The sequence below is a fragment of the Catharus ustulatus genome, chromosome W (genome assembly GCF_009819885.2).
Source record: "Catharus ustulatus isolate bCatUst1 chromosome W, bCatUst1.pri.v2, whole genome shotgun sequence".
NCBI lineage: Eukaryota > Metazoa > Chordata > Aves > Passeriformes > Turdidae > Catharus > Catharus ustulatus.
The window spans coordinates 6,083,573-6,104,542 of record NC_046261.2 but is presented as its reverse complement, the minus strand read 5'-3'; the positions used below and the strand labels follow the sequence as shown (position 1 = coordinate 6,104,542).

Below are 20,970 nucleotides of genomic sequence, written 5' to 3'. Positions count from 1 at the left end.
TGGGAAGGGCTGGTATTATATATATGTATTTGTTTAAAACTTTTGTCAATAAATAGACTCTGTGACCACCTGTAATTTCACAGTGCATATTAGGGGACTACCCCACACTGCTGCCCAGCACTGAATAAACATACCCTTTCTAACTTTAAATTGTTAGAGAGACTTTTGTCCGTCACAGTTGAGTATCGGTATTAGACCAATACTCAAATTTTGGTAAATCATAAGAACGTCAGTGTGGGAAATATTATGCCTAGTGTTGTTTATCCTGTGCCTGTTTTGAAAAGTAGAATTCCTGTGTAGAGAGAATACACTCTCGCAGACATGCTTGAGCCTCCTGCTGGGAGAGCGAGAGATCATAAAAGTACAGCCTTGTAATAAACTGTGTGCAGGCAAAGCCTTTGATATATTGGAGTTGACAGTGGGCTTCACCTACTACCCACTAGTGTTGCCCGACAGAGAGAGACACGAAACAACTAGGTTGTTTAGTGCGGTGCTTTATTGAGGGCCCTGGGGTCTGAGGACTAGCGTCCAAAGTCAGAGCCCATCTTTCCCCTTTTTCGACAGGTTTTTATATCCTTTACAAAGTGATTTACATACAATAGTACAATAGTACACATTCTTCAAGACAATACAGTTACGTAAATCTCATAGATATTATTTCTATAAAGTCATAAATTCTACACGCTTGTCTACTCAAAACTATAGGTTACCCCCCTTTAATCCCCCTTGCTTGTCATCCCACCACCAGAACCCTTTATCATTGATTATACATTAACCTTTATCATTTATTTATTTTACTGTGTTCTGCATGCCCTACTAGATCCTTTAATTATTTATTTTGCTGTGTTCTGCATGCCCTACTAGATCCTTTAATTATCAGTTTGTGGTTCTTAGTACATTCCCAGGGCCTGCTTGTGAACTGCTGCTTTCTAAGCCTTAGCATAACTACTGCTATTGCTATATCTACATTAGCTCTTTTCTCGTTATTTTCGGTATCAACTCCCCCCTTTTGAGCATTCTTCAGATTTTCTGCAAGGATGCTCAATTCTTCAAGTAATGGTTTCTAAGTAGGATGGTGAGTCTTCTCTCTGACTTGGTAGGATTACTTCTTTCCGGGTTAGTGCTCTCATGACACGTCGAGTATGAGTTCCTTCTCTAGTAATCATTCCTAAAAGACATCTATACATAATCATGCAGACTACAATAATCAATACAATCATTATTACATATTGTACAATTGATGATATCCAACCAGAGACCTGGATTCCTAGGGAGCTAAATAGTGCTCCTACCCAATTATGTTCTGCTACTTCCTGGACTTCATGCACTTTTATTTCAATTTGTTCCAATTGACTTATGTCCTTTTCTACTTCTTCTGTGACATTTGGGATATGTACACAGCAATGATCAACCTTTCCTTGGAGGTATCCACAGACTCCGTGTTCTTTTAATAAGAGCAAATCTAATGCCATTCTATTTTGGACTGTCATTCTTGTTGTTGCTTGCAACTGTAAGTTTAGATCCCTAAATCCTTTCTTTGTAACTGCGGCTAACCTCTCAGTTTGTCCCAATAATTTATGCAGCATCTCCCGGTTTCTATATGTAGAAATTTGTGCAAACAGGGATTCCAGTACCCATCCAAATTTAACTCCTGATGAGGGTTCATGCCACTCATCTTCATCTCCCAATCCTAGTTCTTCTACCACCTCATTTATTTCTCTCTTTGTTCGTGACTGTATCTCTCTTTGTGTTAATTTAGACTGTTTCCAGAGAGGGCAGAGCGTAGGGACCCCTAACGTAATCTGCGTGACTGGGTCGTTAATGGGCATATGGGTAGTCCATTGTCCGTGCCCCATTACCCACACCGAATGCCCCGGACTCCTGACGGTAGTCGCCTGACAATCTTTCCAAGCCCCCTTTATTTCTCCTGTTATTGTATGATTATATCTTTGACATTCACAGCCCCATTTTAGTAGTATCCAGACTGGCACTAAACCAATTTGGGATTCAGGGGTATCACATGTGATGATTTTGCTACAATTCCAGTTAGGTGTGGGGGTCATTCGATCCCGTCTTACCACTTCAGTCCCTAACATTCTTAAATGTTTTTGTTCCCTTTGGCCTGACCATTCGATACACCAATGTACTGGTCCTATGTAACTGTAAGATTCTAACAAGCTGGGACCCCAAATCGTTTTCCACTGTTCCCATTCTTCCCTCCCTTCTTGACATACTATCTCATAAGAATATTCAGTGACTGGTTTTTGTCTTTTTTTTTCTTTATGTCATAAGAACACCATCCTACATCCTTGAACCACCCAATTTTTGAAAAAACTGCATTTGGTAATTTTTGGCATTCACTCCTTTGTCCCGGCGATGACCATTGCCCTCGAACTGTATAGGTTTCCTCTATCATCTTAGTATGGTTCTGCATTACTTTATTACATCTTTTTGTCCCATTTATGGTTTCTGGAGGCATTTCCCCAATGGGAATGATGCCCCATGGTATTGGATCTCCCGCCGCTTTAGGTAAAGGTAAACATGCAGTGATGGACGTAGTATTTTGTACTTGCCCAAAGTCTCTAACTAATCCCACTATTAAATTTTCTTGTCCCAATTCTTGTTGTGTTTTTCCAACTTCTGTCACCTGTCGTACTCTCCTATTCTTTTTTAGAATATCTACATTTATTTTTTCATAGTTAAAGCTTTCTCTAATCCACACAACACATGAGAATTGTCCTACCTGATCAGCTTGCATATGAGATATCATCAATGTGGTGCTACCTCTTTGCTGTTCCATATCCCAAAGTGTCACGATCCCTTCTGTAAATACTTCGTCTGTGGTGATTTGTTTCCAAACTGCATTTACTTCTTTTAATCCAGCTCTCTGGTTGCTAGAAAACAGACAGGTTAAATTTACTCCCGCACCTTCCGGCACTATTACATCTGGTTCCGGAACTATGATTTTAACAAACGCTTCTCCCACCTGCATTATACAGACTAATGTTAAAAGAACTAAGGCCTTGCCCTGAACACCATTTTTGTTGCTGACAGAGGCTGTACTTCCCATCTTGGTTGGACCTTCTTGATTCGAGTGTAGTGAATACAATTTTCGATCCCTTGGACTTTCACTGCCGTGTAGGTGGTCATGATCACCTGGTGAGGACCGTCCCATACTTCTTTCAAGGGTTCTGTATTCCAGTTCTTCACATATACTTGATCTCCTGGTTGGATGTCATGGACAGGATTTTCCAAGGGCAGAGGCCGGTTCCACTGCAATGCTCCTCACAGTGCTGTAAGGACTTTATTTAGAGACAAAACATAACTTAGCAATACTTGATCTCCTACTAAGTGAGGGTCCCCTTTGTAGGTTGCAGCATGATATGGTTTGCCATACAAAATTTCGTATGGACTTACTCCTATCCTTTCTCTGGGTTTAATCCTGATTCTTAGCAAGGTTAGAGGTAGTGCCTGAGGCCACTGTATCTTCGCCTCCTGACAAATTTTCTTAATCTGCCCTTTTAATGTCTGATTCATCCGTTCTACCTGGCCGCTAGATTGTGGTCTCCAGGGCGTATGGAGATCCCAAGCTATCCCTAATACTCTGGCTACCTCTTGGACTACTCCAGCTACAAAGTGAGGTCCCCTATCTGAGGACATTCCTAATGGGATCCCAAATCTAGGAATAATCTCTCGTAGTAAGGTTTTAATTACTTCCTTTGCCTGGTTAGTCCTGCATGGGAAAGCTTCCGGCCACCCTGAAAAGGTACACACATACACCAGTAAATAACGGTACCCTTGTGCTTTTGGTAGCTCTGAGAAATCTATTTGCCAATAGTCTCCCGGTTGCGGCCCAACTCGTAGCTTTCCTAATTGTATTTGCCTTCGTGTCACTGGATTGTTTTTAATACAGACTGGACACGTGGCATTAATCCGTTTTGCCATTGTTAACATCTGGTTGGAAATCACCTCATGTTTTAAGAATTGCACTAATGCGTCTGCCCCCCAATGGCACTTGTTATGTTCGATTTCTAAAATTGTTTTCATTACCTTTGTTGGCAACACAACTTGACCTACAGCTGTGACATACCATCCTTTTTCATTCTTCTGGGCCTGGAGAAATTGAGCAAGTTTCTCATCTTCATGTGTATAGCATGGTTTCTGCTCAAGAAAGGAAGTGGCAGGGTTAAATCGTGCTGGTAATAAAGCTAATTGTGTCCATACCTCTCGGGCAACCTGTTTGGCAACTCTGTCAGCCAACTGGTTTCCTTGGAACGCTTTTCCTTCTTCATTTTGATGTCCTCTTACATGCATCACTGCTACTGCCTGAGGTTTATGCACTGCTTCCAATAGTGCTAATATTTGTTCTTTGTGCTTAATTTCTGATCCTTGAGAATTTAACAGTCCTCTTTCTTTCCACAGAGCTCCATGTACATGTATTACTCCAAAGGCATATTTTGAATCAGTCCAAATATTTACTCTTTTCCCTTGACTCAATTCTAAGGCTCTTACCAGAGCTTGTATCTCGGCCTTCTGGGCTGAAGTTCCCGGGGTTAAGGCTCGAGCTTCTATTATTTGTGTCAAAGTCACTACTGCGTATCCCGCATACCTGGTTCCGTTTTCCACAAAGCTGGATCCATCTGTAAACAGTTCCCATTCCGGATTTTCCAAAGGCTCATCTTTCAGGTCTTTCCGGCTGGCATACACCTGTTCAATGATTTCCACGCAATCATGCGTCAATTCGCCTCCTTCTTCCTGGCTGCTGCTCCTAAGAAATTCTGCTGGGTTAAGATGATTAGTTGTTTTTAATTCAATATCGTCCTGTTCTCGGAGAAGTGCCTGGTATTGTAACATGCGGCTTGACGAGAGCCAATGCCCCCCTTTTTGTTCCAAAACTGCAATGACCATGTGGGGAACAAATACTTCCATCCTTTTTCCCAGAGTCAATTTTCTGGCTTCCCGAATCAGGAGCACTGTTGCTGCCACAGCTCTAAGACAACCAGGCCATCCGGCGCTTACAGTGTCTAGCTGTTTTGAGAAGTACCCTACCGGGCGTTTCCACGAGCCCAGTTTTTGGGTGAGAACCCCTATTGCCAGTCTCTGTCTCTCATTCACATATAGTTGAAAAGGTTTTGTAAGATCTGGCAATCCTAGTGCTGGGGCTTCCTTTAAGGCTTGTTTCAAACTCTGGAATGCCTTTTCTTGCGTTTGTCCCCACTGAAACACAGGGCTTTTGGCTGCCTCATAGAGGGGTTTTGCTTTTAGTCCAAATTTCGGGATCCACAAGCGGCACCACCCCACCATGCCCAAAAAGGATCTTAACTCTTGCGGATTTCGTGGTGTGGGTATGGTGCAAATTGCTTGTATTCGATTAACTCCCAACTTTCGCACCCCTTGTGAAATTTCGCAGCCTAGGTAAATTACCTGGGTCCTTACCAGCTGAGCTTTTTCTTTCGATACTCGGTATCCAGCTTGTCCCAGCATATTAAGTAATCCAATAGTGAGTCTGAGGCAAACATCCTTTTCTGTGGAAGCTATAAAGATGTCATCAACATATTGTAGGAGAGCAAATAAGAAAGGTGGTTCTTTTACCTGAGTCGTCTTCCATTCTTCTAACTCTCGAGCCAATTGATTTCCAAAAATAGTTGGTGAGTTTTTGAATCCCTGTGGTAGACGCGTCCAGGTGAGCTGCTTCTTGCGTCCCGTGTCTGGGCTCTCCCACTCAAAGGCAAAGTATTTCCTACTTTCAAGTGCCAGAGGGATACAGAAAAATGCATCTTTCAAATCAATCACTGTGAACCACTTAAACTTTTCTGACACAGCTGTCAACAATGTATACGGATTAGCTACAACTGGGTGTATATCTTTAGTGATGTTATTAATTGCTCTTAAATCTTGAACTAATCTATACTTACCATTTGGCTTTCTGACTGGGAATATCGGAGTATTGAATTCTGACTCACATTCCTGTAAAATTCCCAAGCTAAGAAATTGTTCAATCATGGGTGCTATTCCTATTCGTGCTTCCAATTTCAAAGGATATTGTCTAACCCTTACTGGGGAGGCTCCTTCCTTTAGTTCTATTACAGCTGGTTGTGCTGCTTTTGATTTTCCAGGTACTCCTGTTTCCTATACCCATGGTACTACAACTTGCTCTATTTCCTGTGGTATTTCTACTGCCTCAACTTCTTTTATTACAAACAACTTAGCAATATTTTCCTCGGGAAATTCCAATCTTACTCTACCTTTTTCAAATATTATCTTTGCCTGTAACAATGACAATAGATCCCTCCCGAATAGCGATTCTGGGCTATTTGGCATATATAAAAATTGATGGTCAAATTCTTTCCCCCCAAATTTTATATCTAATGGACGCAAAAATGTTCGTTCCTCAACTTGTCCCGTAACCCCCACTACTTGGATAGTAGAATCACTCAAGGGTCCTAGCTTAGTGTTAACAACTGAGTATGATGCCCCCGTATCTACTCTAAATTCTAACGGTTCCCCATCTACTTCCATTACTACTTTCAGGTCCTCATCTAGTCAACTTGAATTTTGCTAATTCCCCATCATAAAGGCTTGGGCGACACCTTGTGGATTTCCCGGGAAAACACCTGTATTATTCATCATTCCCTGATTTCCATCCCCACTAGCTATAATTCCTCCCCCAGAATTCATTCCTTGGTTGAGAGGACAGTCATTTTTCCAATGCCCTCTATTTTTACATATAGCACATTGATCTATCCCTAGCTACATTCTCCCTCTTCCCATATTCAATTGACCCATAAGTCCTCCCGTACCCATCAGCCTCCCCCTTGCCATCCCTCTTCCCCCTCTTAGTCCACGTCCTCGGCTTCCTCCTCTCATATTGTTTCCAGCCGCTTGCTGTAACACTGCTAACATAGTAGCCTGCTGTTTCCTAGCCGTTTCTTTTTCCCTATTATTATATACCTTCCAAGCAACTTCCAATAGCTTATCTAAATTCCGAGTATCTTCTCCCTCCAATTTCTGTAGTTTCTTTCTAATATCTTCCTGGGACTGTCCCATAAAAATTAATGCTAGCTGTAATTTTCCCGACTCTCCTTCAACTTCTAAATTGGTGTATCTACGAGCTGTCTCCTTAAGCCGCTCTAAAAAGGTTGACGGAGACTCATTCTTTTCCTGCCTGACCTAATACAACTTAGACCAATTCAAAGTTTTTGGTATTCCATTCCGTATTCCTTCCGTTAACAATTCCTGATAAGCTTTAAGTCTCCGAGACCCGCCCGTCGAGTTGGGATCCCACTCCGGATCTTCCCTAGGTACTAAATCATTTACTGTACCATCCACAAGCCGTAACCTAATCATTTCTCGTGCTTTCTCTGTCATAGCTTTAAACACCATTTCCTTTTCAGTAGAATCCATTATTGTGTCTAACAAAACTTGTAAATCATTCCAGTCCGGGTTCTGAGTCTTAATTACCATCTTTACCACCCGCGCGGTCCGTTCAGGATCCTCCCGATACGCCCCCGCTGATTGTTTCCAGATTAGCAAATCATTCGGAGAAAAGGGAACTTTCACTATGACTCGTTCCCCCTGCGGTCCGACTGCTTCACGCAGCGGGACCATTAAATGAGCACCCTCCTCCTTTTTCTTTCTTTCTACCTCCCACCGCCCTCTCCGAGTTCTTTCACTTAAGGGGGTTCGTGGTATATCTGTGATTTCTACTTTTGCTTCCCGATCCTCCTTTTCTACCTCTGGCATATTTTCTCCAGAGTCACGTTCCTCCATTGGAGGGGCACTAGGGGTTACCAACAAAGAAACATCCTCCTCAGGTTCCGAAAACCTAACCGAGCATTCCTTTTCTTTTTGCCATCCCTTACATCCTTCACAATTCACCTTTAATGTTTTCAAAACCATGATCCCGCACTCCTTTTGCCACTCTGGTTTGTCTTTCAAATAATAAAAGAGGTCTAAATACGGTATTTCATCCCATTTTTCATTACTTTGTAGGAAATGCATCAAAGGTGTAATAATGTCAGGATTCAGTGTACCATTTCTAGGCCATTGCATACCATTGGGTTCATATAAAGGCCACACATTATTACAAAAATCAGTCAATCTCCTTTTACTTAGTTCTTGACCAAAATTCCCGGCATTCCAATGTTGTAATAAACAGCCCAAAGGCGAATCGTCCGGGATTTCTATCCCGGAACTTGCTAGAGTTTTAAACGTTTTCAAAGGCATCATTCCCAGACAGAATAGACAGGAAAAGAAAGAAAATCTATACAGATAGAAGGATAGACCAACCAACCAACCAACTTGTCACCCTCCGACGCCGCGGGGGAACAAGTGCCGGACCAGCGCAGCTTTCGCCGCGTCTTACAGCCGGCGCCTAGGCTTTACCCAATTACCCAAGACGTCTTTAGCCCAACCCAGCGGAGCCAATGCTTCGTCTTACGGGCAGGCACCCAATACCACAAAAAAAATAAAGCACCTTCGGGCTTACCTCCTGCAGTTGTCCGACAGGCGCGGGGTCGGGCACGAACCGATGACTCCCCGAGAATCACTCAGTGCCAGTGTGGAGTGGATCAGGATGCGAACCGCCCCAGTAGCCCTCGGAGTCCTGCCGCGGTCGCCAGAAAACTGTTGCCCGACAGAGAGAGACACGAAACAACTAGGTTGTTTAGTGCGGTGCTTTATTGAGGGCCCTGGGGTCTGAGGACTAGCGTCCAAAGTCAGAGCCCATCTTTCCCCTTTTTCGACAGGTTTTTATATCCTTTACAAAGTGATTTACATACAATAGTACAATAGTACACATTCTTCAAGACAATACAGTTACGTAAATCTCATAGATATTATTTCTATAAAGTCATAAATTCTACACGCTTGTCTACTCAAAACTATAGGTTACCCCCCTTTAATCCCCCTTGCTTGTCATCCCACCACCAGAACCCTTTATCATTGATTATACATTAACCTTTATCATTTATTTATTTTACTGTGTTCTGCATGCCCTACTAGATCCTTTAATTATCAGTTTGTGGTTCTTAGTACATTCCCAGGGCCTGCTTGTGAACTGCTGCTTTCTAAGCCTTAGCATAACTACTGCTATTGCTATATCTACATTAGCTCTTTTCTCGTTATTTTCGGTATCACTAGGATGAACTAAGTCTAATGAAGCCTGTGTCCCTGTGTGCCCTTGCTGCTCCCTTGGATGAACTAAGTCAAACAGAACCTATGTCCCCACGTGTCTCTGCTGCCTGGTGTTGTTAGCGAGGTAATGAAATAAATCTACTCTTTGCATTTCAGCTGTCATTTGGTAGTCGCCCTGGTTATCTGTATGTGTCGATTCACACATTTGGCATAGTTGGCAGAGGCCAAGAGCAACTATGCCATGACCACAGAAAACTGATAAGGACAGTAGAACAGAAGAGCATAGCCTCAGAGAAATAGATAAAGGATGTAACTTAGGCAAACAGAAGTCATGCAAAATGCAAGCAGGATGCCAATTCAGTTCTGCAAAGGTGACAAAGCAGAAGTTGTGCAAAACAATGATATTGCACTTATTCAAAAGCAGGGGTCGAGGAACAGCCACCTAAAAGGACACCGAATGTCAGAGACTGAAATGTTATAGTTCATGGCTTAAACATTGATATAAAGGACTTTTGCCCATTACGGCAGAACTGTCTAACTAAACCGCACCACAAAGCCACACCACTGAAGCCCACCACCATGAATGGGCCTCCTGACTGAAACCTTGAATTGTGAGTTAAGCTATCTACAAGAACTTAAGATAAAAGTAACACTTGTTCAGTCATCTCAGGTCTGGAAAGAAACAGATAAGACTAGGGGAGCATTCACGGGAGGACCAAGTCCAGTAGCTGTCCTGAAAATCATACCTCGCTGGCTGAGGGCTGAGGGAGGTCATAAACCTTATGATCATAAGTCTTATCTGCTGAGACCAGGTTTGCATAGACACCGCTCCCTCCTCCCCAACCAAGGACGGGAGGACGAGATCCTTGGGTGTGTGACATAACCTCTGATCAGAGGCAGTGAACACCCCTCCTCCATTACACAAACTGGCTCAGCTGTAAAAAGCCCCCAACCCCAGGAAAGCCACATCCATGGAACATTCATGTGAGAGGTAACTGAGGCAGTGCCATAATGCAGCAAAGACTCCCTAAAGGGCTCCCCAGACCCATTCTTGAGGCCTTGCACCAGAGCACTGCATGTGGTGTAAAGTGATGCAACCGATCCAGTCTTGCAACAGTATCAAATTTGCCCCCTCAGGTGTTCCTACCTGGTCCAAACATATATTAATCCATTGAACTCGATGCTTTTTGGCAGGATGTAGAGAATACTGATCCCCTTGTGGAGGCCTCAGTGCAGGGCCCCTGGAATTTTCTGTGAAAGATAAGGTATCCTAGTTACTTAGAATGACTAATGTTAAAGAATGTAGACCCTCAATTATCACTTTGGAAGATAATTGGTTAGAATTTAGTTTTTGTAATTGGTTAGTTTACTCATGGATCTTCGACTTAGATTGGATGCTGTTTTTCTATATAACTTTCTATTGGTTATAATCTTGATCCTCTGAAAATCTATAAATGTGACTGTTACTCCTTTGTCTACTGGGATTTCTGCTGGACCCCCTTCATGAAAGAAATAAAGATCTTCTTGTGGAACCATCCTGTAGGCCCCCGTCTCTTTCCGTCTGCTGTGTGAACTGCTGAGAGATGCTCACTGAAAGATAATCAGTACTCTCAAGTCCTGGTAGCAGAAAACTACCAGAGATAAACAGTTTACAGCAGGGGACCCTCACCACCAAGAAGACCAGATGGAGAGGATTGGCTGGATGTCGTTAAGATCCACGGAGAGGTGATATTTTCTATTTAGTCTCTACCACTCCTCCTGTCCCCGTCCCACCTCTTTTTCTATGTCTTTCTTTCTCTGTCATTTACTATTACAGTAAATTCATGAATACAAGCCGCACTGACTATAAGCCGCATCTCTGGGTGTTGGCAAATATTTTGGTTTTTGTCCATAGATAAGCCGCACACGAATATAAGCCGCTCTGTCGTTTGCAGCGAGGACCCGCGTGCAATTATTAACAGAACCGCGGGAGGGCGGGGTTTACTGGCTGAGCTAAGGCTGTGCAGGCTCGGCCCGCTAGGGGCCGCTGACGGGACCAGGTGGTCCAGCACGGTGCTGCAGCTCGGGGCTGGCCGCCGCTGCCACTGGGCTCGGTCACCCCGGGTCGGCGCTGCCCTGCGGTGGCAGGCAGGGACGGAGCTTCTCCCGTTCCTACGGCAGCGGCGGCGGGCGGGGACGGAGCTTTCCCGCGCCCGTGGCGCCGGCGGCGGGCAGGGACGGAGTTTCCCCGCTCCTGCCGCGGCGGCGGCGGGCGGGGACAAAGCACCCCGTCGGCTCCCCGAGCCGCGGCAATGGCTGCGCGGGGCTCCCGTCGGCTCCCCGAGCCGCAGCAATGGCGGCGGGCGCTTCCCCCCCCCTCCCTGGGCCGCAGCAATGGCGGCGCCGGCTTCCCCCTCCCTCCCTGGGCCGCAGCAATGGCGGCGCCGGCTTCCCCCCCCCTCCCCGGGCCGCAGCAATGGCGGCGCCGGTTTCCCCCCCCCTCCCCGGGCCGCAGCAATGGCGGCGCCGGCTTCCCCCCCTATCCCCGGGCCGCAGCAATGGTGGTGCGGGCTTCCCCCCCCCTCCCCGGGCCGCGGTAGGGGCGGCCCGGGTCCCCCCTCTCCTCCCTGGGCCGCGGCAATGGCGGCGCCGGGCCCCCCCCCGTCTCTCCCCGGGGCTGTGGCAGAGGAGGAAAGAGAGCTCTCCCGCCTCTCTCCCCGCCCCCCGTGCTGCCTACAGGGAGCCAGGCTCCACCCGCGGTGCAACAAAGTAGCGATTTGTAACAATCGCAAAATGCCGACTTTGCAGCTGCTCGGCTCAGCACTCTGGCAGGCACTTCTGAGGTTGTATTAGCCGCTCCTGATTATTAGCCGCATTTCCGGTTTAGGAGCAAAATCTTAGTCAAATTGGTGCGGCTTGTATTCGTGAAATTACTGTAAATAAAATACATCAATTTTTTTGTATCAACATTTAACTTCATTTGGTTTTAATCTCATTTCAGGGTATATTTCAACCTGAAGTTTCTATCCAAAAAGCGTTCACTTTGCTCCTCCATAATTAGCGAATCATAACACAGATGCTGAAGACCACTGAAGAAGACGACCCTAAAGGTCCTTATAAGGACTTCCAGTAAGGGATGTGACTATGTAAAATAAAGTAATACATATACATCAAGTAAGCAGGAATAGTTAATGAATATGTAATCAACGCGTATGATAAAAACTCTGTTCATCTGACGCTCGGGGCACTTGCTTAGAGGAAGGATCCTCCGAGTGACCACCAAGGTGCAATAAAGAGTACCTGTTTTCTATTACAGTAATTTCACGATTATAAGCCGCACCATTTTGACTAAAATTTTAGTCAAAACTTGGAAGTGTGGCTTATAATCTGGAGTGGTCAATATATGGATGAAGTTCAGAAATTTCCCAACCTGGAAGTGAGAGCCACGGGCTGAGTCAAGTTCGCTAATTGAGCACCTGCCAGTAAAATCCGCGATCGCACGATTGTTACAAATTGGTGGGGGGAGCAGGCTCTCGCTGGTTGCGCGGCATGGAGGAAAACCCAGAGGCGCGGCGGAAAGCCGGGGCTCCCGCCAGCTGTGCGGCACGGGGGGAAGCCTGAATGCACGGACTGTGGGAAAATCTGGGGCTCCCGCCAGCACCGTGGGAGGAGCGGAGTTCGCGAATTGAGCACCTGCCAGTAAAACCCACGATAGTGTGATTGTTACAAATTGGTTACTTTGTTGCGCGAGTATCCTTGCTGCAAACAAAAGTGCAGCTTATGATCCAGCGCGGTTTATATATAGACAAAGAACGAAAAGTTGCCGACACACAGAAATGAGGTTTATAATCGTGAAATTACTGTACTCAAAACTGTGTTAGAAAGTTTCTATTTGGTCAATTTTGGTACCAAATCAGAATGGAAGTTCGCTCTGAAGTTAGCAGGGATATTGGGTGATTGTTTGTTACTGGTCTTAGGGCTCTCAACTGTGACATTATAGCCTTACGGGGCCAAGGGAGAGAGTTGAAAGAGGAGAACAGTGCCTTTAAAGGATGCAAAGGAGTTTGCATGCGAAGCATTTAGTGCTCCAAAGGAGTGGTGCTGTGAGCAGCAACGCACTATAGAATGGTTGCTGGCACACATTGCTAACAAACGAAGGCAAAGAGATGGGAAAAATAAGGTCTTGACCTCCCAAACTCATGCTCTTATTAAGAACCCTTCATGGGATCCCGAGGGATGGGATTGAAATATTTGGACGCGGTCCTCAGACTCTGAGATTGAGTTTGAGCCAGACTCGGCAGATAAAGAGGTGGTAGAAGCATAACCCCTCATACAAATGGAAGGGTAATAGGATCTGCCAGATGGAGGGGCACAGGTTAATCAGACCTATACCCCAAAAGAGTTACAGGAATTTTTGGAGACTTATCAGCAGAAGAGCAGGGAGAGCACACTGGCATGGATTTTACGAGCTTGAGATGGTGATTCTGCATTTATTCACTTATCAGTGGGTGAAAAGGATCTGTTAACTCCTATAACCACTGATAATAAGGTCCAACAGGGTTATGATAAACTACAGAATATCAGGGGTCCTGATGGCCAGGATATTGCTGTACCTATGCTATATCACTGGTTGTGTGCAGCAGTCTGAACAGCACAGGCAGATCCTGCTTGGTGTTGTCCCTTGGAAACTGGTGCACAATGGAAGAAAGTATTGGTTTGCTATGGTTGGTGGGGACAGGTTATGCACTAACCACAGGATCTAATCTTGTTGATGTTGCAGTAATGAGAAATATTAATATGCAGTTTGTGAAAGGGGTCCTTGATAAATTGAAACCCCTGATTATACCAGCAGTCACTTATGTTACTGGTAACATAGGAGCCTTCACTAATGCCTTGAGGGATATTGGCGCTGTGATCTCAGAGTCAGCTCTGCAGGAAGTGAGAGAAAATAAGCTGTCAAAGCTGAAAAGAGTCACCTCACAGGTGACAAGGAAAGAGATGCGGAACAATTGTATGCAAGCTGGTGTTCCACAGTCAGAAATAGATGGAATTACATCAGAAATGTTTTGCCGTTGGAAAAAGTTAGTGCCTGCAAAAAGAGATAATCCCCCCCATCACCCATCCTGCCACCTCAAAGCACCACAACAGCTGGCAAATGCCGAAGTAGCAGGAGAAGCAGGTTGGCAGGTCCCCCCAAATTGCCACCACTGTAGCCTCTCACTGGGAGCAGGACCGATGCCCCTGTGTTCCTCTAACTATTAAGTGGCAATCTTTGCATGTGTTGGCTCTGGTGGATACAGGTGCAGAAGTTACCATATTACACAGTGATATTGTTCCTAATGAAGAGACTTTGTAGATCTGCAGCTTGGGAAATGGTTCCACCTCCGCTCTCCAAGCTAAGGTTATTTTAATGATAGGAGAAACCTCTCCATTTGTCACAAAGGTGTTAATTGCCCCAGTTAAAGAATATATCTCGGGCATTGGTGTGCTGGCAAGGTGAACAGTTGAAACACTGAATCGTTGTTTTTGTTTCCAGACTCCGCAAGTGGGACTTGCTATTCAATCTATAACTGTTTTGTATGGGCTCCAGGAGTGGGATCCTGTTGCGTTGCCAGTGCCTGCCAAGGTGGTAAATGTAAAACACTATCACATTCCAGGAGGAGAAAGAGGAAATTACTCAAAAAATTCAGGCACTCGAACTAGTGGGAATTGTTAAAGACACCATGACTGCTTTTAGCAATCCTATTTGGTCTGTTTGAAAATTGGATGGCACATGGAGAGTGTTGGTCACAGAGACTTGAATAAAGTCACCCCCCTACTCGCAGTTAAGGTACCAGATATGTTTACTCTCATAGCAAAAATCAGCAAAACTCTACAATCCTGAAAGGTGGTAATGGATCTCTGTTGGAACTAGCAAGTCAGGAGTCTCTCTGAATTCTTCAGAGAGAAATCAGAGTGCAGAGATTGAATTAAAACTCTTGGATGGATTGAAGTATGTTAAACTACTCACACATAAAGTAGAGCTGTAAGTTTAAGTTTTAGGATAAGTAAGTAAATTTTAGAATGAGCTTTAAGCACTTTTAGTGAGTAAAAGGTCTCAGATGCCAGAGTAGAAGTGTGAATTCTAGTGAAGGTTGAAAAACATAGTCTTAGATATTAGTGTTTTCAGTGGAGGTTCCAGGAACATAGTTTTAGACATAATAAAACTATAGTAAGAATATTGCTTTCATTTTTTAGGTAGAACAAGATAGACCATATGTGTAGTTTATACGTAACCTGGCATGCTAAGAAAGTAGAATTCTAATAGGTTAAGAAGTGTGGTTCGAGTTTGTATCTTTAGCTTGTTGGGAAGTTTCTGTATAAGAATCTGTGCATTGGGGAGAGCACTTCACTTCTGCGCTTAGTTTTGCTTTGTCTTTTGCTTTTGTTCCTGCCGTCTCGCCTTCATCATCATCCCCCAAAGAAGACAGGAGCTGCCGCAGGAACATCAGCTTCCTGGGACCTTGACAGGAACAGATTCTATTTCTATTTGGGACTCAATACCAAAATTTAGTATGGACTTTAGTGCTTGTGATTGTGCCTTTCGAGACTGATGTGCTTCTGCAATAAACAACTTTATAGCAACTATTAGCTGCTTTGTTCATTTTAAGAAGACACCCAGACAGATTGGTGCCCAGAGCACTGGAGAATTAACCCCACAGATCTCGCTAATGTTTTCTTTTCAATAGCCATTGTTTCTGACAGACAGGATCAGTTTGCCTTTACCTGGCAACAACAGCAGTATACCTTTCAGGTATTACCTGAGGGATGTAACCACAGTCCATCCGTTTGCCACAAAATGGCGGCAACTGATGCAGCACTCTGGGCAGGTGCTATCACTGTTTGGCATTATATTGATGATCCATTGATTATGGTGGAGTCACAACAAGAAACTGAGGTACTTGCTCAATTGCTGAAAGCCCAGTAACAGGACCAAGGCTGGGCAATTAATCCAAATATAGGGCCCTGGTACTACTGTGCATTTTTGGGGGATAGTTTGGCATGGTTAGCTTAGGGAAATACTGAGCATGGTACAGCAATTCCTTGTACTGACCATGGTGAAGCAACTACAAACCTTGGGGCTTTCAGGGTGCTGGAGAGCTTTCATTCCATAGTTGGCAGTAGTGATGCACTCTCAGCAGAAACTGCCTGGGAAGAAAGTTGTTTGGCACTGGGCTAAGCAGCAACAAGAAGTCTTTGATAACTGTAAGAATGCTTTAAGTGTGACCAGTTGTACATGGCTGCATTTAAGGGCAGTACATAGGTGCTGGGGGAAAATAAAGCAGGGTCAGTGGGCTTTGACCACTTGGCAGGTTGTTTACATTGGCCTCCTGCCCCCATCAAGGGGGTCATGATATGTATTCACTGCTGTGGATACAGTGTCGAGATTGCTCTTTGCCAAACCCACCAAATATGCTACATCCTCTGTTAATATCAGATTCTCGAGTTCTTGCATTTCAGTTGTTTTTGACATATGTCCAGGCCTTGTGTACTGGTTTTGCATGGTCTGGTTTTGGTATTGGGACAGGGCTACATGAGTGACTTCTGTGAGAAGGTGCTAGAAGTTTCTCCCATGTCCAGCAGAGCCAATCTCTGGTGGTTCCAAAAATAAACATGCTATTCTTATGTCAAATACATTAGTGCATGAGTCAAAATAAGTTTTCCCATTTAGTGAAATGCAATGTAATGCAAACTCATGCATTGGGAAATGCTACCTATCTAGTATAAACTAGATATCACAGAATCCACATAGTAGATGAGGTTGGAAGGTACCTCTAGAAAGTGTGTAATCCAAGCTCTCCTGCTCAAAGCAGAGTTGACTAGAGGAAGTTGCCCAGCATCCACTTGGGTTTTGAATATCTCCAAGGATAGAGACACAATATCTCTAGGTAACCTGTTCCAGTGTTTTAACAACTCTCACAGTGAAAACATTTTTTCTTCTATTCAGATGGAATTTTATGGTTTTTAATTTGTTCCCATTGCTTCTCCTCATGTCAATGGACACCACTGAAAAGAGTCTAGTTCCATCCTCACCACTCTCCCTTCAGGTATTTATACACATTGATAAGATCCTCCCTGAGTCTTCTCAGGGATCTGTATTCGCTGCTGTGGATACAGTGTTGGGATTGCTCTTTGCTAAACCCACCAAATATACTACATCCTCTGTTAATATCAGATTCTTGAGGTCTTGCATTTCAGTTGTCTTCAACAAATGTCCAGGTCTTGTCTGAGGGGACAGCATTGGAACTCTGTTATTGGTGCCATGAACCCACCATCAAATTGAAGTTAGGTCTGAAAAAGCACAAAGCAAACCTCTTCAATCTGTGTGGGCCATCGTCCTATCTCAAGCTACCAGGTCTTGAGTAATTTTAGTTGAAGGAGCTGGGGCAACAATGTATCTATTACTGGAAGGAGATGACACTCCCATTTCCCTTCCTTATCACACGTTGACTCCTCATGCTTTGTAGACTTGTATGACATGTACATACTCTGGATGCATTTCTGCAGGATTAGTATGTAAATATTTGTGTGGAGTTACTTTTTTCCTTTTTCTTCTCCACGTAGCAAACACAGAACACCTGGAGTATGCCTTCACCTAGGGTTTAGATAGGACATCAAGGGCCGTTGTTACCTGGAATGTAGAAGTACAGTAATTTCACGAATACAAACCGCACCAATTTGACTAAGATTTTGCTCCCAAACCGGAAATGCAGCTAATACTCAGGAGCGGTTAATATGTGAATAATTTTCTGACATTTACAACCTCAGAAGTGCCAGCCAGAGTGCTGAGCCGAGCAGCTGCAAAGCTGGCATTTCGCGATTGTTACAAATTGTTACTCTGTTGCACCGCGGGTGGAGCCTGGCACTCTGCAGGCAGCACGGGGGGCGGGGAGAGAGGAGGGAGAGCTCTCTCCTTCCCTCCTCTGCCGCAGCCCGGGGGAGAGACGGGGGGGCCCCGTGCCGCCATGGTCGCGGCCCGGGAGGAAGGGGGGGGGCCCCGCGCCACCATTGCCGCGGCCCGGGGGGAAGGCGGGGGACCCGCGCCACCATTGCCGCGGCCTGGGGAGGAAAGCGGGGTGCTCCGTCCCCGCCCGCTGCCTCCGCCGTGGGAGCGAGGGGGGGTCCGTCCCTGCCTGCCACCACAGGGCAGCGTCGGGCCGTGGTGACTGAGTCCAGTGGCAGCGGCGGTTGGCCCCCAGCGGCCCCGCCGAGCAGCAGCGCCGGGCTGGGCCACCTGGCCCTGTCGGCAGCCCTGAGTGGGCCGAGCCTGCACAACCCGAGCCGAGCCATTAAACCCCGCCCTGCCGCCGTTCCGTTACTAATTGGCAACTTTGTTGCACTCGGGTCCTCGCTGCGAACGACAGAGCGGCTTATACTCGGGTGCGGTTTATTTATGGACAAAAAACGAAATATTTGCCAACACCCAGAGATGCGGTTTATAGTCAGTGTGGCTTGTATTTGTGAATTTACTGTAACTGCACTGCACCTGGGAACTTTACCAGTCCAGTTGCTGATGAGCTAGAGGTATCCTGTCTCAATACCACATACACTGTTCTAAGTTTGATGATGTGCTGCTTCAACATGATGTTGAAGCAGCTGCATTGAGAGGAACATTTGACATCGACAGGACTTCATATATCGACTAAGGCAAACTATCAGTCGTGCCTTGCTGAATGGTTTAATGCCTTGACAGGAGGACTGGGATATTTACCTTGGAGCGACCTTGCAGCTGGAAATGCTAAGAATGTAAGTGTGGGAAAACTCCATTTATTATGCTTAGTATTGTTTATTCTCTGCCTGTTTTGAAAAGTAGAATTCCTGTGCAGAGAGAATATACTGTCACAGACATGCTTGAGCCTCCTGCTGCGAGAGAGAGAGAGAGATCATAAAAGCACAGCCTTGCAATAAACTGTGCAGGCAAAGCCTTTGATATATTAGGGTCGGCAGTGGGCCCCATCTACTGTCCGCTAGGTTGAACTGAGCCTAATGGAACCTTTGTCCCCATGTGTCTCTGCCACCCAGCATTGCTAGTAAGGAAATGAAATAAATCTACTCTTTGCATTTCAGCTGTGGTTTGGTAGTCACCCAGGTTACCTGTATATGTCGATTCACACAGACATAGACAAAGGGATGGAGTGCAACCTCCTCAAATTTGTAGATGACACCAAGCTGAATGGTTCGGTTGTCACACCTGAAGGATGGGACCATCCAAAGGGACCTGGACAAGCTTGAGAAGTGGCCCAGGGGAACTTTATGAGGTTTATCAAGACCAAATGCAGTTGCTACACCTGAGTCGAGGCAGCCCCACATACCAGTACAAACTGAGGGATGAAGGGATCAAGAGCAGCCCTGCCAAGAAGAACTTGGGGGTCCTGGTGGATGAGAGGTTGGACATACCCTGGCCATGTGCACTAGCAGTCTAGAAAGCCAACCGTTTCCTGGGCTGCATCCAAAGCAATGTGGGCAGCAAGGTGAGGGAGGGGGATCAGCCCCTCTACTCCACTCAGGTGAGACCCCACCTGCAGAGCTGCATCCAGCTCTGGAGTCGTCAGCACAGGAAAGACATAAACCCATTGGAGCAATTCCAGAGGAGGCCACCAAGTTGATGACAGGGATGGAGCACCTCTGATATGAGGAAAGGCTGAGAGAATTAGGATTGTTGAGCCTGGAGAAGAGAAAGCTGCAGGGTGACTTAATTGTGGCCTTTCAGGACCTGAATGGAGCCTACAAGAAAGATGGAAAGAGACAATTTACAAGGGCAAGGAGTGACAGGACAAGGGGGAATTGCTTCCCACTGACAGAAAGTAGGTGTGGGAAAGATAGGTTGTAAGGATAGTGCAGAAGGTAATTTTCCTCAATGAATTCCAGCTGTAGTGATTGCAGACAAGTGGAGACAGCCTTGCCTGCCCAATGAGGATGGGTGTTATAAAAGAGTGGGCTAGCTAGTTGAGAGTAAGTTGTAGTTGTAGATTGAGTTAGAGCTTGAGATTCAGTCTGCTGCAGTTTGAGATGGAGTCTGCTGGCTGTACAGGCTCCCCATAGAAGCTCTGGCTGCCCTATCCCTGGCAGTGGTCAAGGACAAGTTGGATGGTGCCTGGAGCAACCTGGTCTAGTAGAAGGTGTCCCTGCCCATGGCAGGAGGGTTGGAACGAGATGATCTTTAAGGTTCCTTCCAACTCAGGCCGTCCTATGATCTTGCTTCATTCTTTTCACTGAAAATGAGACAGAATATACTAAGAGCATTAATTTCTTAGCAGGAGTTATCTTAGGTAAGAAATCAACAGAATGTCTTTCTGACTCCTCCCAAATTACATAATGAGAGAAAAGGGAGTTTGCTTCATTTCAGTTCTTATATCTTCTCACTTGGCTTCTTTACTCTCAAATGTACTCAGAGATCAACCTATAAACTCAGAACTGCCCATGTGCTCACTTCTCTGTGTTTGATAAATTTTGTAAAAGTATTTTGCTATGTTTTTCCACTGGTTGCCCTATATTAAAAGGTCTAAATTTAATGGCTCTTTCCCTTTTTTTTAATCCTTTCCATCTAGAATAAAAAACTTATTTCATATTTCTTAGCATCAGTGTATTCACTATGGGATTAAACAATAACAAAGCAAAGTCCCCATCTGATATGAGCAACAGAAAGTCAGTGTCATAGGTTCCCTTTAAATCTGGATATGATTCCTACAGTTAATACCATATACATGGTCCAAATTTGTAAATACCCCCGAAACACATTGCCCCTGTACCCTAATACCTATAGAGGATAGAAATTTTGGAGGGGACAGCTGCTCTTCTGTGCAAGAACAAATCCAG

At 45.2% G+C, this 20,970-nt stretch overlaps 2 protein-coding genes across 2 annotated transcripts in view; both read right to left on the bottom strand.

The window, feature by feature from the left end:
- Positions 1-20,970, bottom strand: part of LOC117005037 (zinc finger protein 462-like) — a 145,416-nt gene that overhangs the window by 23,849 nt on the left and 100,597 nt on the right. The window lies entirely within an intron of this gene.
- Positions 1,379-8,506, bottom strand: LOC117005040. Its single transcript, XM_033076266.2, has 2 exons — positions 8,489-8,506; positions 1,379-3,302 (listed from the first exon to the last, which is right to left on the bottom strand). Exon 2 carries the CDS (start codon positions 3,173-3,175, stop codon positions 2,234-2,236), a length of 942 nt encoding a protein of 313 aa, XP_032932157.1. The 5' UTR covers positions 3,176-3,302; positions 8,489-8,506; the 3' UTR covers positions 1,379-2,233.